This window comes from Heteronotia binoei, chromosome 3 (genome assembly GCF_032191835.1).
Source record: "Heteronotia binoei isolate CCM8104 ecotype False Entrance Well chromosome 3, APGP_CSIRO_Hbin_v1, whole genome shotgun sequence".
In the NCBI taxonomy this organism is placed as follows: domain Eukaryota; kingdom Metazoa; phylum Chordata; class Lepidosauria; order Squamata; family Gekkonidae; genus Heteronotia; species Heteronotia binoei.
This window is the reverse complement of record NC_083225.1, coordinates 139453150-139467028: the sequence shown is the minus strand read 5'-3', so window position 1 is coordinate 139467028 and position 13879 is coordinate 139453150. Positions and strand designations below refer to the sequence as shown.

Below are 13879 nucleotides of genomic sequence, written 5' to 3'. Positions count from 1 at the left end.
CCGCCATATACAATCTTCAATAAGATATATATATATAATAAATAAGAGGCGCACTTCGTCAGACAAAATGTGGCTTAAATGTCTTACTTTTAAACTGTTTTAATTGTTCTTAAACTGTTTTGATTGTCTTCTTATGTTGGAAGCCGCCCTGAGCCCATTATGGGAAAGGGCGGCCTAGAAATCGATGGAAATAAAAATAAAAAAAATAAACAATGCAGACACAGTAGTTCTCTGCCCAGACTCAGCCTTTCTCCCTAAGGTGGTATCCTCTTTCCACATCTCAACCGATTGTTTTGCCATCATTTTTTCCTAATCCTGAGACTGAGGATCAGAAAGTTCTACATACCCTGGATGTACGTAGGGCTTTGGAGAAATACATTGACCGATCCAAGGTTTTCAGGCTAGACCCCAGACTATTTGTTTTCTATTCTGGCCTCACTAAGGGTAAACCGATTTCAACACAAAGGTTTTCAAAATGGGTATCCCAGTCCCTTTGTTATGACCTTGCGCAATGCGACCTACCATACTTACCTAAAGGTCATTCGACTAGGGCGGTTTCCACGTCCGCTGCCCTTTAGGCAGGCCTTCTGCTTGCAGATATCTGTAAAGCTGCAACACGGTCCACACCATCAACCTTCGTTGCGAATTACGCTCTAGATACTTGGGCTCACAGTGATGCAGCTTTCGGTCACACTGTGCTGAACTCAATGTTCCATTCTTGATCTCTTGTTATTGCTGCATGTTTTCTGAATTGTTGGGTTTTTTCCCTTTTACATAAACATACAGAAGAGAAAGAAAAGGAAAGTGTAATATCAAACATCTGTGAATTTTAATGCTAACTGTTTGTTGACTGTTTCCTTATTATAGTTTGTGCTTACTTACCTGGTCTCCATGGTCTTTTTTGATTTGTTTCCTTTCAGTCAGCACCTACCATCCTCGTTGTTTAGCTTGCTAGTCACCCAGTGTGTGAGCTGCACAGAGACCATGAAGATAAACAGGTTGCTTACCTATAATTTATGATCTTCGAGTGGTCATCTGTGCAGTCACACACACACACACCCATCCTTCCCCACTGCTGGCCTTACTTACCTTCATCTGTTCATTTTCCTTCTGGCATGGCCTAGCGGTGTAAGGAAGGAACTAAGGTGGGACGTGGCTTTCCCTCAGCTTGGGGCATGCACATTCTGCTGTTGCCATCCGCGTTGAGGAAAAGCCTGCCAGAAAAGTGTAGCTTTAGAATTTTCCAAAGAAGGGCATGGCGCAGACGCAGTACCTAGTGTGTGACTGCACAGGTGACCACTCGAAGATCATAAGTTATAGGTAAGCAATCTGTTTTTCTTATGGTTCAGCTTTTGGACAGCACATGAGACAAGAAAAATAACAAAGCTACCAAGAATTTCCCTTTTGGGAATGGGAATTTTGAAAGTTTTGACATGCATGATGACTGTGACTGTCTGAGATGCAGAAAATCATGTATGCTCAAAATCCATTAAAAAGTCACTTTATAGATATTTAATGAATTTCCATGAAATATTGTCATGTGACTCAATTCTTCTTTTCGTGTTCTGAATTAGTAGTTTAAACAGTAAAATGCTATGATCACATATGACCGCTTTATTAGAAACTTTGCTAAAATATGGATAGGTTCATTTCTCTTTCTTTTCCAACGTAGCTGGGCTCCGATCAGATTATTCTTCAACAACAGGAGCAGGTACGCTACTGAACTTATCTTTAAAAAACGTTCTTCTTTCACTTTAAAGGGAATTGTACTCCTTCCAATATTTTATGCTACAAAAAATTAATTCTGCCTCTATGTGTGTATCACCTTCTACAGAAGTCTATGTGATTTTTGCATGCCAAATGTGAGATTCACCTGTGCTCAACAATGTGTTTATCAATGTCTTGTGATTTTGTGGTTGAAACATATGAACACATTAGTTCAGTATTGTCCATTCTTACCACTAGAGGCTCTCAGTATCTCAGACAGAGTAGGATATTTACTGCTACTCGCTACTTGAGAGTGGATATGATAAAGACAGAACCTGGGATCTTTTAAATGTGAAGCACATGCATTACTGCTGAGCCACATCTTTCTCATCTGTAGATGACCTGTGGAACAAATGGTCTCTTAATATGCGACCCCTTACTGTAAAACCATGGCCACTCTTACTATATGGAAACCCAGTCAATCTAGGCTCTAGCTGCCCAAGTAGACATTTGTTGATTTTTTTTGTCTTGGTCTTTGTTGTGATTGGCATGAACAGAAAATTACAGTCTAACAAACATGACACAAGGGAGTGGGAATGGGAGAGGAAGGACCCTTTTCTCCTCATTCCCCACTGTTCTTAAAATTATATAACCATTTTTAAAACAAATCATTAAAATTTATTTATGTATGCAATTCTGACCCTGGATATTGTGGATGAACAAAGTTGTAAGTAAGCATAGCATGAATTTTCTTTATTGCAGACCTTAGAAAAAACACCCTGTATGTACACCTAGAAAAAACACCCTGTATGTATGTACACCTAGATTTGTGGCTCTTTTGCAAGTACCATAATCTCAGTTCTACTGACTAGAGCTAGAAATAAACTATTTCCGCAGGTTCAAACTGCATGTATGACCTGTATGCAGATCGTCTTCGTCAGCACTTTCCTTTGGACTTTTCTGTAACACCAGGAAAGATGATCTGTTATTTCAAATTGATTGCGTTGGTGGGATACCTTATTCGCCTCTCCATAGCATCCAATCAGATTGAAGCAGATAATTGCATCACTGACTCATTGACCATTTATGATTCCCTGATGCCAATTAAAAGTAAGATATTGTATCGGTAGGTATGCCTTTGAACATCTAAAAAAGTCTTTTTCAATCTGTATCAAAAGGGAATCTTTTAAATGTAGAAGAATACGATACCATCTTACCTCGTTCAATGCAGACAAATGCATCGTTTTTAGTAACATGTTTAATAAAATTTTCTTACTAATAGTAAGAGCTAATTGTTTCATTGGAAGACTGCACATAGGCTTAAATATATAAAGAGATATGTCAGTAAATTGAATCCCATATAACATAGTTAAATTAGGTGATCATCAAACACATGTATATGTTATGTAGATGGAAGAACTAAAATGGACCAGTACTGATGGATCAGTATCCCACTGGAACTAGGTTCTAACAGAAGCTCCCAATGGATTAAATCACTTCTTTCATACAGCTATTTTTGAACTGTACAAAATTAATCACAGCTGACAATGGATAACAAAGACTTGGAACCCTAGCAGATGAAGATAACTTCCCTGCCTCATTTCCTGGCTGCAGGCTTCTGTGGCCCCTAAACTGTGCTTCTGTGGTCAGTGTACCCACAGGAACTGTGTGGAGAACTGGGGCAGGGGGAGAGAGGGAACTGGCAGAAATACCCCTTTCCTTCTCTACCAAAGGAAATACCATTTCATCACTGGAACAGCTGGAACAACTAAGAATCTAAGACAACATTCCTTGTAGTGTATCGCAAGGCCGCCATAACGTAATAACGCAATAACGAAATGGCGGCACTGCGCTACTAACGGCCAGGTGCGGTAATGACAGGGGCTGTCCCTTATCAGCACTACAGAGCACGCGAATGCTCCACCAATCACCTACTAGGGCGGGAAGCCCAAACAGCCTGGATAGGGCTGGCCAGACCGAGAGGTTGTCCCGGGTGTTGTATATATAAGCGGGATCCGGCCCGCGTCGCCAGTTCTTTACCTTATAATGTACCTGCAATAAAGCATGTTGCCCTATTCTCGTCTCCCATCGTAGTACATTATAGTGGCGACGAGGATGGGATCCTAGCCCTGCCAACAACCGGGCTACATAGGAGACCTACGGGCAACCGATCGCCATGACCGCCGCTACCGCCACCATGGCCAGCCAGAGCGGGAACACTGGTCACATCGAAGCGTTCAACCCAGCGAATCCTGAAGGATGGGAGTCCTACTCGGAGAGGGTTGATTGCTACCTGAGGGCGAATTGCATAACCGAGGACAGCATGAAGAGGGACGTTCTCCTGAGCGTCTGCGGGGCCGCCACATTCGAGATCGCGAAGGGTCTCTCGGCCCCCGCCAGACTCACCGAGAAGTCTTACGAGGAGGTTGTCAGGCTCCTCACGGGCAATTTCCTGCCACAGCCTTCGAGGGTGGCCCGCCGGTTCCTCTTCCACAAGAGGGACCAGGCCCAGGGAGAATCGGCCACCGACTACCTGGCGGCCCTGCGACAGATCGCAGGCAGCTGCAACTTCCCAAACCTGGAAGAGACCCTGGCAGACCGGTTCGCCTGGGGCCTTCGCGATGAGAGGCTCCAGCAGAAGCTCTTCGCGAGGGAAGAGCTCACTCTCCAGAGCGCCTTCAGCGAAGCCGTGGCGTTCGAGAGGACCACCCGGACCTTCCCCAAGGCAAAGTCCGAGACCATCCACCACGAGGAGCTGGACCCCGACCGCCTGGAGGAAGGAGAAGCGTTCCAGCTGCGCTGCCCAGCAGGGCCAACCAACCGAGCTCCACAGCATCCCCGAACGACGGAGAGACCGCCAGCCATGAAGTGCGCCAGCTGCGGTGACCCCATGACAGAAGAGACTGCCAGTACCGGACCTGGGACTGCAGGAGCTGTGGGAAGACCGGCCACATAGCGCGGGCTTGCCGAGCCAAGACCAACCGCCAGAGACCGACCACGCATTACGAGGCCTCCGATTCCTACTCCACAGCCTCCACCACACTCCAGGTACTGAACTTGCCCCTAACCACCCCCAACAAGATCAAAATGGAAGTCCTCATCGAAGGGTCCCCATGCCTCATGGAGGTGGACTCAGGCTCCTCCAGCGGGTGCAGCTGCGGCCGGCAGATTTCATTTTACGGGACTTTCAGAAGAACCCGGTACAAATTGCGGGGTGGGCCAGGGTACAAGTAGAGCGGGGATCTTTTAAGGGCCCGCTGGACATCCTGGTGGTAAAGCGGCCGCTTACCACCCTGTTGGGACTCGCGTGGTTCGGCCCCTTGGGAATCCGCATAGAGGGGGTGGCGCAAACGGTCTCAGCCGGAGGGTTCGGGGAGGTGTGCCGAGAGTTTCCAGATGTGTTCGACGGGTCGCTGGGTAGCTATAAGGGGCCGGCCATCTCCCTACCGCTCGACCCGACGGTCAGGCCGATCCGGCTCAAGGCGAGGAGGGTCCCCTTCGCCTTAAAGCCCCAAATTGAGGCAGAACTGGACCGCCTCACGGCACAAGGGGTCCTGGAGCCGGTCGATTATGCCATGTGGGAAACCCCCATAGTGACCCCGGTCAAACCAAATGGGGAGGTGCGGATATGTGCAGACTACAAGTGCACAATAAATAAGGCACTCCAGGATAACCCTTACCCAGTGCCTGTAGTCAGCCACGTATTGGCGGCCCTGGCGGGATCAAAGATTTTTGGGAAGCTGGACCTGGCATAAGCCTACCAATAGCTCCCGGTGGATGCCAAAACGGCAGAGGCCCAGACTATTGTGACCCACAGGGGGGCTTTCAGGGTGCGTAGGCTACAGTTTGGGGTCAGCGTGGCTCCGGGGATTTTCCAAAGTATAATGGATGCTCTCCTCAAAGGGATCCCCGGAGTCCAGCCCTTTTTCGATGACGTTCTAATCGCCGCCCCGGACCCTGAGGAGTTCAGCAACCGCCTCAGGGAAGTGCTCCGTCGTTTTCAAGCTGCTGGGCTAAAGGTGAAGCGGGAGAAATGCTTGCTGGGAGTACCGCGGGTGGAGTTCCTGGGATTCGCAGTGGACGCTGAGGGCATCCAGCCGACAGAGGAAAAAACCCGAGCTATCATTCAAGCCCCAGCCCCCACCAGTAAAGCGGAGCTACAGAGCTTCTTGGGGGTGCTCAACTTCTATCACACATTCATACCCCATAAAGCGGCCATCGTTGAACCCCTACACTGGCTGCTGGACAAAAAAGCTCCTTGGGTGTGGGGCAAGTGACAGGCCGCCGCCTTCCAGTCAGTGAAGGACGTTCTGGTCTCCAACGCGGTGCTGCATCACTTCGATGAGCGCCTACCGGTAATCCTGGCTTGCGACACATTGCCGTATGGGGTGGGCGCAGTCCTGGGGCACCAGCTACCGGACGGCAGGGAGGTGCCAGTCGTGTACTACTCCCGCACACTCACATCCGCAGAGCGTAATTACGCTCAAATTGACAAGGAGGCTCTGGCCATCGTAGCGGGGGTCCACAAATTTAACCATTATTTGTACGGGCAGAAGTTTACAATAGCCACGGACCACAAGCCGCTCTTGGGTCTGCTGGCCCCGGACTGCCAAACCCCCCAAATCCTGTCACAACGCGTGTTGAGGTGGAATCAATTCCTCAACTCCTACATGTATACCTTGGTACACAGAGCGGGCAAGGCGATGGGCCATGCGGACGCGCTCAGCCGCTTGCCGCTCCCGGACACGGGCCCCGACCCAGCCCCAGCACACCACATCATGTCGGTCGAGTCACTCCCAGACCAGCCACTCCACGCCGCGGAAGTGGCTAAGGCCACCGGGAAAAACAGGACACTGGCAAGGGTTCTCGACTGGGTGGTGAGGGGGTGGCCGGAAGGGAACATGGGGGAAGAATTCAAGCCCTACAAAATGAGAAGGGATGAATTAGCAGCCCACAAAGGGTGCCTGCTATGGGGGAGCCGGGTGGTAGTCCCCCCCCCCACAGAAGCGGGTCCTGGAATCGCTCCACGAAACCCACCCCGGCATAGTTAGAATGAAGGCCTTAGCTAGGAGCTATGTTTGGTGGCCAGGAATGGACGGGGAGATAGAGAACTGGGTCCGGAGATGCAGCGCGTGCCGGGAGTCGCGGCCAGAACCGCCCAGCGCCCCGGCCACATGGTGGGAAACAATAAGGAAACCTTGGTCCAGGCTCCACATAGACTTCGCGGGGCCCTTCCAGGGACAGATCTTCCTGATCATAGTAGATGCATACACTAAATGGCTAGAGGTCATTCCCGTGGGGTCCACCTCGTCCGCTGCCGCGATCCGAGCGCTGCGCAGGGTCCTGTGCACCCACGGCATCCCGGACACCCTAGTCTCGGATAACGGGACTGCATTCACCTCGGGGGAATTCCAGGTGTTCCTCCAGAGGTATCTGATAAGACACATAAGGTCTGCCCCCTTCCACCCGGCCACCAACGGCCAGGTGGAGCGGATGGTCCGCACGACCAAAGAGGCCTTGGGCCGAATTGTGCAGGGCGACTGGGACCACAGATTAGCCGCGTTCCTATTTGACAACAGGGTCATCCCCAACCCAGTCACGGGGGTTAGCCCGGCTGAGCTCCTCATGGGGCGCAAGCTCACTACGAGGTTGGACAGGTTGCACCCCGACTGAGCCTCGGAGGTGCGCGGGTCCCCCGAGGTCAGAGATGCGGCAAGGGGGTTCTTCGCAGGGGATCCAGTATTCGCCCGCAACTATGCTAAGGGACCGGAGTGGCTAGCGGGGCGGGTACTGCGGGTCGTGGGATCCCGCCACTACGAGGTGTCCACAGAGGGGGGCCAGATTCTACGTCGGCACATTGACCAGATGCGCCGCCGGACCCTACCGGAGGAACCAACCGAAGCAGGTGAAGAAGCAGGGGCCGGCGAGCCGCCAGCGACCGCCGCACCGGCACCGCCCCCACCAACGGAGCTGAACCAACCCACTGAACCAGACCTACCGCCCACTGACGCTTCAGCCCCCGGAGGAACGCCGGAAGCCGAAGCCGCCCCGACACCGCAAGCAACCCCAAGACGGTCAACACGGGAGCACCGGCCTCCCGCCTACCTACAGGACTATGTACAACAACTAGGGGGGGAGGAGTGTAGTGTATTGCAAGGCCGCCATAACGTAATAACGCAATAACGAAATGGCGGCACTGCGCTACTAACGGCCAGGTGCGGTAATGACAGGGGCTGTCCCTTATCGGCACTACAGAGCGCGCGAACGCTCCACCAATCACCTACTAGGGCGGGAAGCCCAAACAGCCTGGATAGGGCTGGCCAGACCGAGAGGTTGTCCCGGGTGTTGTATATATAAGCGGGACCCGGCCCGCGTGTCGCCAGTTCTTTACCTTATAATGTACCTGCAATAAAGCATGTTGCCCTATTCTCGTCTCCCGTCGTAGTACATTATATTCCTATATTTATTTTTATTCTACTGTGTATGATTAATTGCTGATGGCTATTGTATTTTTCCATGTATAAGTACTATTGTACACTTTTTGCAAATAAATATTTCTATAATCTCCCTTGTTTTGGTTCCTACTTACTTGAAGTTTTATACAGTGTTTTTCACCAATGAGTCCACTTTTTCTTCACCACAGTAAGCAGACAAAGGCAGTAAACTTACTTTGAAGCGAATCTGAAGCTCATAATCCACTGAATTATGGGAGATTTTTTTCTTCCTGATTCAGAGATGTTTAGTGAGATGCATAGACTAATATGAATAAAGCAGGAAGACAAAAAAGGAACCTTGGATCATTTTATTGTAATGAGAGATAATGTGTTTATATATGTTTTAAATTTCCAGGAGAAAAAATATTTGTTCTGTTGAATATTTTTTAAAAAAGCTTGTTCTAATAAGGCTAATGATGGCTAAAAATCAGTTTCTATGTTAAATAAATTAAAGTTTTTCATTTGTTTCAGAATTTGTGAGCCAACCAACTCTCTTGTATCCTTTGTTTCTACAAATAATATGATGCTGGTTACCCTGAAGTCCACAAAAGTGCATACAATAAAAGAAATCCATGGCTCTTTTGAAGCAGTTCCACAAGAAAGTACGTGATACAGCAGTGTAATAAAGTTCCACATTTGAAATTCTCATTTATCTTAATTAATCATTAATAATTAACCTCCTTTAATCAAAGCATGTCAAGCTCTTTTTTTATCTTCTCTGGCAACCTTTTACTGTTTCTATGACTGTTTTATCTTTGCCACCAATCTCCTGCTTCCCTAGAGTGTTTTTTTCAGATTTTCAGATTCCGCAGTACTCATAGCTATACTTGGGGCAGCAGCATTGCTTATGCACCACTGTGAAGTATATTTCCTTAGAAGCACATCCTTTATTAAATATCTTCAATGACACTGTAATAGATTTTGGGTTATCAGATCATTGGGTTGGATCCAGGGCATACTCTGCCACTAGGCAAATTAGGTGACTGCCTAGGGCACTGGCCTTCTGGGGGTGCCAAATTGGGCACCCCCTCATGTGACTCAGTGACCTTATCAGTGTGTGGGGGGCATCAGAAGTTAGCCTTGCATAGGGTGCCAGACAGTCTAGGGCCAGCCCTGGTTGGATCCCTGCTAGTGATTGCAGGTTCTTTCAGCTTCTTGCACCAAAGGAAAACACCTTTGGATCCAACCAAGCAGTGCAGTTGCTTGAGATATAAAATGTCTTGGCCCAAGTAAAATGGAACCATCAGGAGTAAAATAACAGTAAATGCAGAGATAAGAAATGTGCCTTGTGCTCCATTATGCCAGTAGATGGAGTAGTTGTGCACACACAGTGTCAGTAAGGTGTATGGTGTATGTAAGGTTTAAAAATGCAGTTTACATTCATGTCAAGAAACTGTTCTTCAATATACTGATGAGGGCATTCTAAAGTAATCAGATTGCAGTAGGAGTGCTGTGTCAGATGAATGGAAAGGCATGCTCTCCCCTGCTCCACTGCTGTATTAGTGTTATATAAACAGGACAGAGCTAGGAAATCAGAAGACAAAATGACATTATTTAAAAAAATGTTTGTTTTTTGCTGAGACATTTCCATTGTATTCTGAGATCTGTTGTGTTCTAGATTTGCTAGTTTTCCATTTCCATTCATTCCCTCCCCCAGTGTTAGCTCCAAACAACTTTTCTTTTGAGGGCTGGTTCTTGGTTTATTCCCAAGCTATGTAATACTGTAATAATAATAGTATAATATTTCTTTTGTTGTTAGAATGTGGCAAAGCTATCCAGGCATTAGGAAGTGCTGGCTTGGAAGGGAGAATCACAAGTCCATATTACCCGAGTTATTACCCTCCAAAATGCGTTTGTTCATGGAATTTCCAGGTAACCCCCCCCCCCCCCCCAATAATAAAAATGATGATTCTATTCATTGTGGAGTAATTGCACATTTTATAGTTGTTCCTATATGCTTTTGGACTGCAGCTAGGGGAGCATGTGCTTGAATGTTTCCCTTTCTAAGAGAAAAAAAATCATCCATGCTTACAGAAAACAGTATTTTATAAATATATGCTGCCCCGATGTATCAGTTTTCCATTACCAATAGGTTTTTTTTAAAAAAAATCTATTATCCACTTCTTACAAGAAAGATCTACCCATTTTATCTTCACAGTGACCCTGTGAGGTAGGTTGGGCTGAGAGAGAGAGTTGACTGGCCCTAGGTCACCTAGTAAACCTTCTCTGTCCCTGGAGAAGATCTTGTTTAAACAAGGGCACATTTTCTCTTCAGTCCACAGCAGCTTACAAAACATGGCTACAAGGCCAGAAAACAGAGTGAGTTGTCCACCAAGTCACCCAAGATTGTGTCAATGCCCCATAGGGACTTAGCTCACTCCCAGTCCCAGCCATCAACAGTATGGGAAATTGCTGCATCCACACCGGGGCGTAGACCTAGGAGGTGATGACTAAGCCTTGCTTGTGGGGGTGACCTGAAAATGATTCTGCCAGCAGATAGAAGTTAGAAAGATAGTACAACAAATTATAATATAGCATCATTGGTTCTAAAGAATTAATACAAAATGATTTGCCTCTCAGAGAAAAGTCAATTTATGTTGTAACTTAGGTCATGTCCCTGTCAAGCCCACTGAAACAGAATAATCTGCAAAAAGTCCTGCAGAAGGCATTGATGATCCAGTTTCAGAAGAGCATTCAGCAACAAGGGGCAAGTGAAGAAATCCAGGAATAGAATGAGAAATAATGAGCGGGCAGGAAATTTTCTACATTTTTGCCACAGAATTGTCACAGAAACCATAATTGATTTAAGGATATTCCGGACACTCTGGTTCTGAGGTTTAAAAATTCTCCTCCAAGCCTGCCTTTAACTTTATTACAGAAAGATGTAGTGCCACCCTGAGAGCTTTGATTTAAGAAGATACCAATGATTCATCTAGTCCAGAATCTTGTTTTCCACTGAGGTCAGTCAAAAATCCAAAATTCTATTTGAAATGTAGTGTTGGAGGAGAGTTTTGCAAATACCATGGACCACCAAAAATACCAGTGACTGGGTTCTAGATAAAATCAAGGTTGAACTCTCCTTAAAAGCTGAAATGACCAAACTGAGGCTATTGTACTTTGGTCACATTATGAGAAGACAAGATTTACTGAAAAAGACAATAATGCTTGGAAAAGTTGAAGGCAGCAGAAAAAGAAGACCCAACATGAAACAGATTGACTCAATTAATGAAGTCACAGCCTTCAGTTTGCAGGACCTGAGCAAGCAAAACTATTAACAATTGGATGTTTCAGAGGTCATTAATTCATAGGACTTCTCCAGGCAGTTATTCTATACTGTAGTAATCTGTGCTAGTGACCATCACTACCTCTTGTGACAGTGAATCCCATTACATGGTTGCCAATTCCCAGGTGGGTGGAAAAAGAAAACCTCAAAGGGTTCTGTGACAACCAGCCTCACAAAGAAAAAAACTGATCCAAATAATTTAGAAATTGTCAATATTCTCTTATCACTCTTATACAAAATATTTTTCACAAACACCACTGTTATGTGCAAAAGAAGGACATGAATAAACATATATACAGTTCAATCCTGGAAATACACAAGAAAAGTTCTTCCACTTAAACAGCAAACAGCAAGCCTTTATTGGCATAAAACAGATTTAGCAGTAAAATAGCAATATAAATAATATAAAATCCTAGATTATAGAGTACATAAGGAGCTAATATACATAAAATAAGTAAAATATATATGAGTGAGTTTAGCCAAATTAATTATTTAAAACAAATAAAATGTGGTCATTCCAGAACCATTCTCTGTCGTATTTCCATGGCCTGTTGAAGAAATCTAGCCACCATTAAAGTTACCTCAGCGCAAGTGTCATTTAAAAGTTTGTGGACTTTGCCTGAATCAGCACAGCCCAACATATCTGCTAAGATATCTTTCAGGTATATACAACGAATATCATCATAAAGAGGACAGTTCAATAATACATGGGAAATAGTTTCAATACACTTGGAATTACAAAGACAGTGGCTTGCTGTTTGCTGTTTAAGTGGAAGAACTTTTCTTGTGTATTTCCAGGATTGAACTGTATATATGTTTATTCATGTACTCAATCCTGTTAAATCTACCAAATAGGATAGCAGATAGTAATGCATTACATCTCGTTAACGAGAACGCACACCGTTGCTGTGGAGCTTGTAGAGAGGAGAAATACGACGCTAATTTCCCTACTGAGAGAGGAAGTTTGAAATTCAGCGGGGAGCAAGACTCGTTGGCCAGGCTATATAACGTTTGCATTTCCATATCTAGAATTCTGAGCTTAAGTTTCAAAAAAGCATCTTTTAAGGATAGCATAAGAAGTGAATCTAAATCAATGCCCATAGATTTAATTTTCGTCTCAATAAATACTAGCCAATTTGACAAATTAGATTCTGAGAGCAGTTGATATAAAAGGCTCTCTATCAGAGTGGAAATGTAGCCATAGCCAGTATTTAAGTGACATTAGCCATGCTTATGTTTCCACCAGATTCGTCCCTGTTTCTAAACACAAAACTGCATATGGTACGCATTTTGGGAATCCCAGCATTTTCCGTAGGAATTTTGATTGGACACCTTCAATGTTATTATCCAAGGCTGTGATCCACACTGGGACCCCATATAAAAGTTGCAGTATCACTTTAGCCTTAAAGATTTTTAGCGCGGCTGGGATAAACAGATTGCCTCTGCTGTAAAAGAAGCGCTGGATAGCTGCAACGCTAACACTGACTTAATTATACAGTTATGATGATTAGTCCAAAGTGTGTTATATTGAAAATGAATTCCTAGGTATTTGTAGTATTTTACTTGTTCTATCTCTTTGCCGCCTTGCTTGTTCGCTGTATCACCTTCCTTAACAGCAATCAGCTCCTATTGAACTATGACAAATCTAAAATTGTTGTTTTTTTCCAAATCTTGGAAATCAACTAAAAGTTCTTCCACTTGAAAAGGAATCCCCGGTCTAGTTCCTGAGGAGACGATGTGATGGTAAAAATTCCACAATGTTGAGTAGTCTTGTACAGTAGTCTTAGGAACACAGCGACGAGGTAGTACTTTTATCTTCCCTCATTTCGATAGAAGCTTTGACCAGCTTTTCCAACGATATCTTGCAAGACCTGTAAAGTGAAACTTAATTGTGTACCAAAATTGTGGAATCTTGCTATGTTCTGATATTGTTGGAAAAGTTGGTCAAAGCTTCTATCGAAATGAAGGAAGATAAAAGTACTACCTCATCACTGTGTTTGCTGTATTCCTAAGACTACTGTACAAGACTACTGAATGTTGTGGAATTTTTACTATCACATGGTCTCCTCAGGAACTGGACCGGGAACTCCTTTTCAAGTGGAAGGACTTTTCTTGTGTATTTCCAAGATTGGACTATATATATGTTTATTCATGTCCTTCTTTTGCACATAACAGTGGTGTTCATTGTCAGGGTATGATTTTGAAAAATATTTTGTATGAGAGTGATAAGAAAATATTGAAAATTTATAAATTATTTGGATCAGTTTTTTTTCTTTGTGAGGTTGGTTGTCACAGAACCTTTTGGAGGTCCCCCCCCCCACTCTCAGCCATGATTCTCTGTTTGGGTTGCACAATCCCCAGGTGGGGGCAGGGGATCCCCCAGTTTTGAGGCTCT

The 13879-nt window shown here is 45.5% G+C and overlaps 1 protein-coding gene across 2 annotated transcripts in view; it reads left to right on the top strand.

Annotated features, from left to right (window-relative positions):
- TMPRSS7 (transmembrane serine protease 7) overlaps positions 1-13879 on the top strand; it is a 57615-nt gene that overhangs the window by 19665 nt on the left and 24071 nt on the right. Inside the window, exons 6-9 of one of the 2 annotated variants that reach the window (XM_060235156.1) lie at positions 1673-1711; positions 2680-2833; positions 8673-8803; positions 9961-10073. In XM_060235156.1, coding sequence (XP_060091139.1) covers positions 1673-1711; positions 2680-2833; positions 8673-8803; positions 9961-10073 — 437 coding nt within the window. Of the gene's footprint in view, positions 1-1672; positions 1712-2604; positions 2834-8672; positions 8804-9960; positions 10074-13879 lie in introns of both variants that reach the window. The other variant, XM_060235155.1, reaches the window with a different exon arrangement.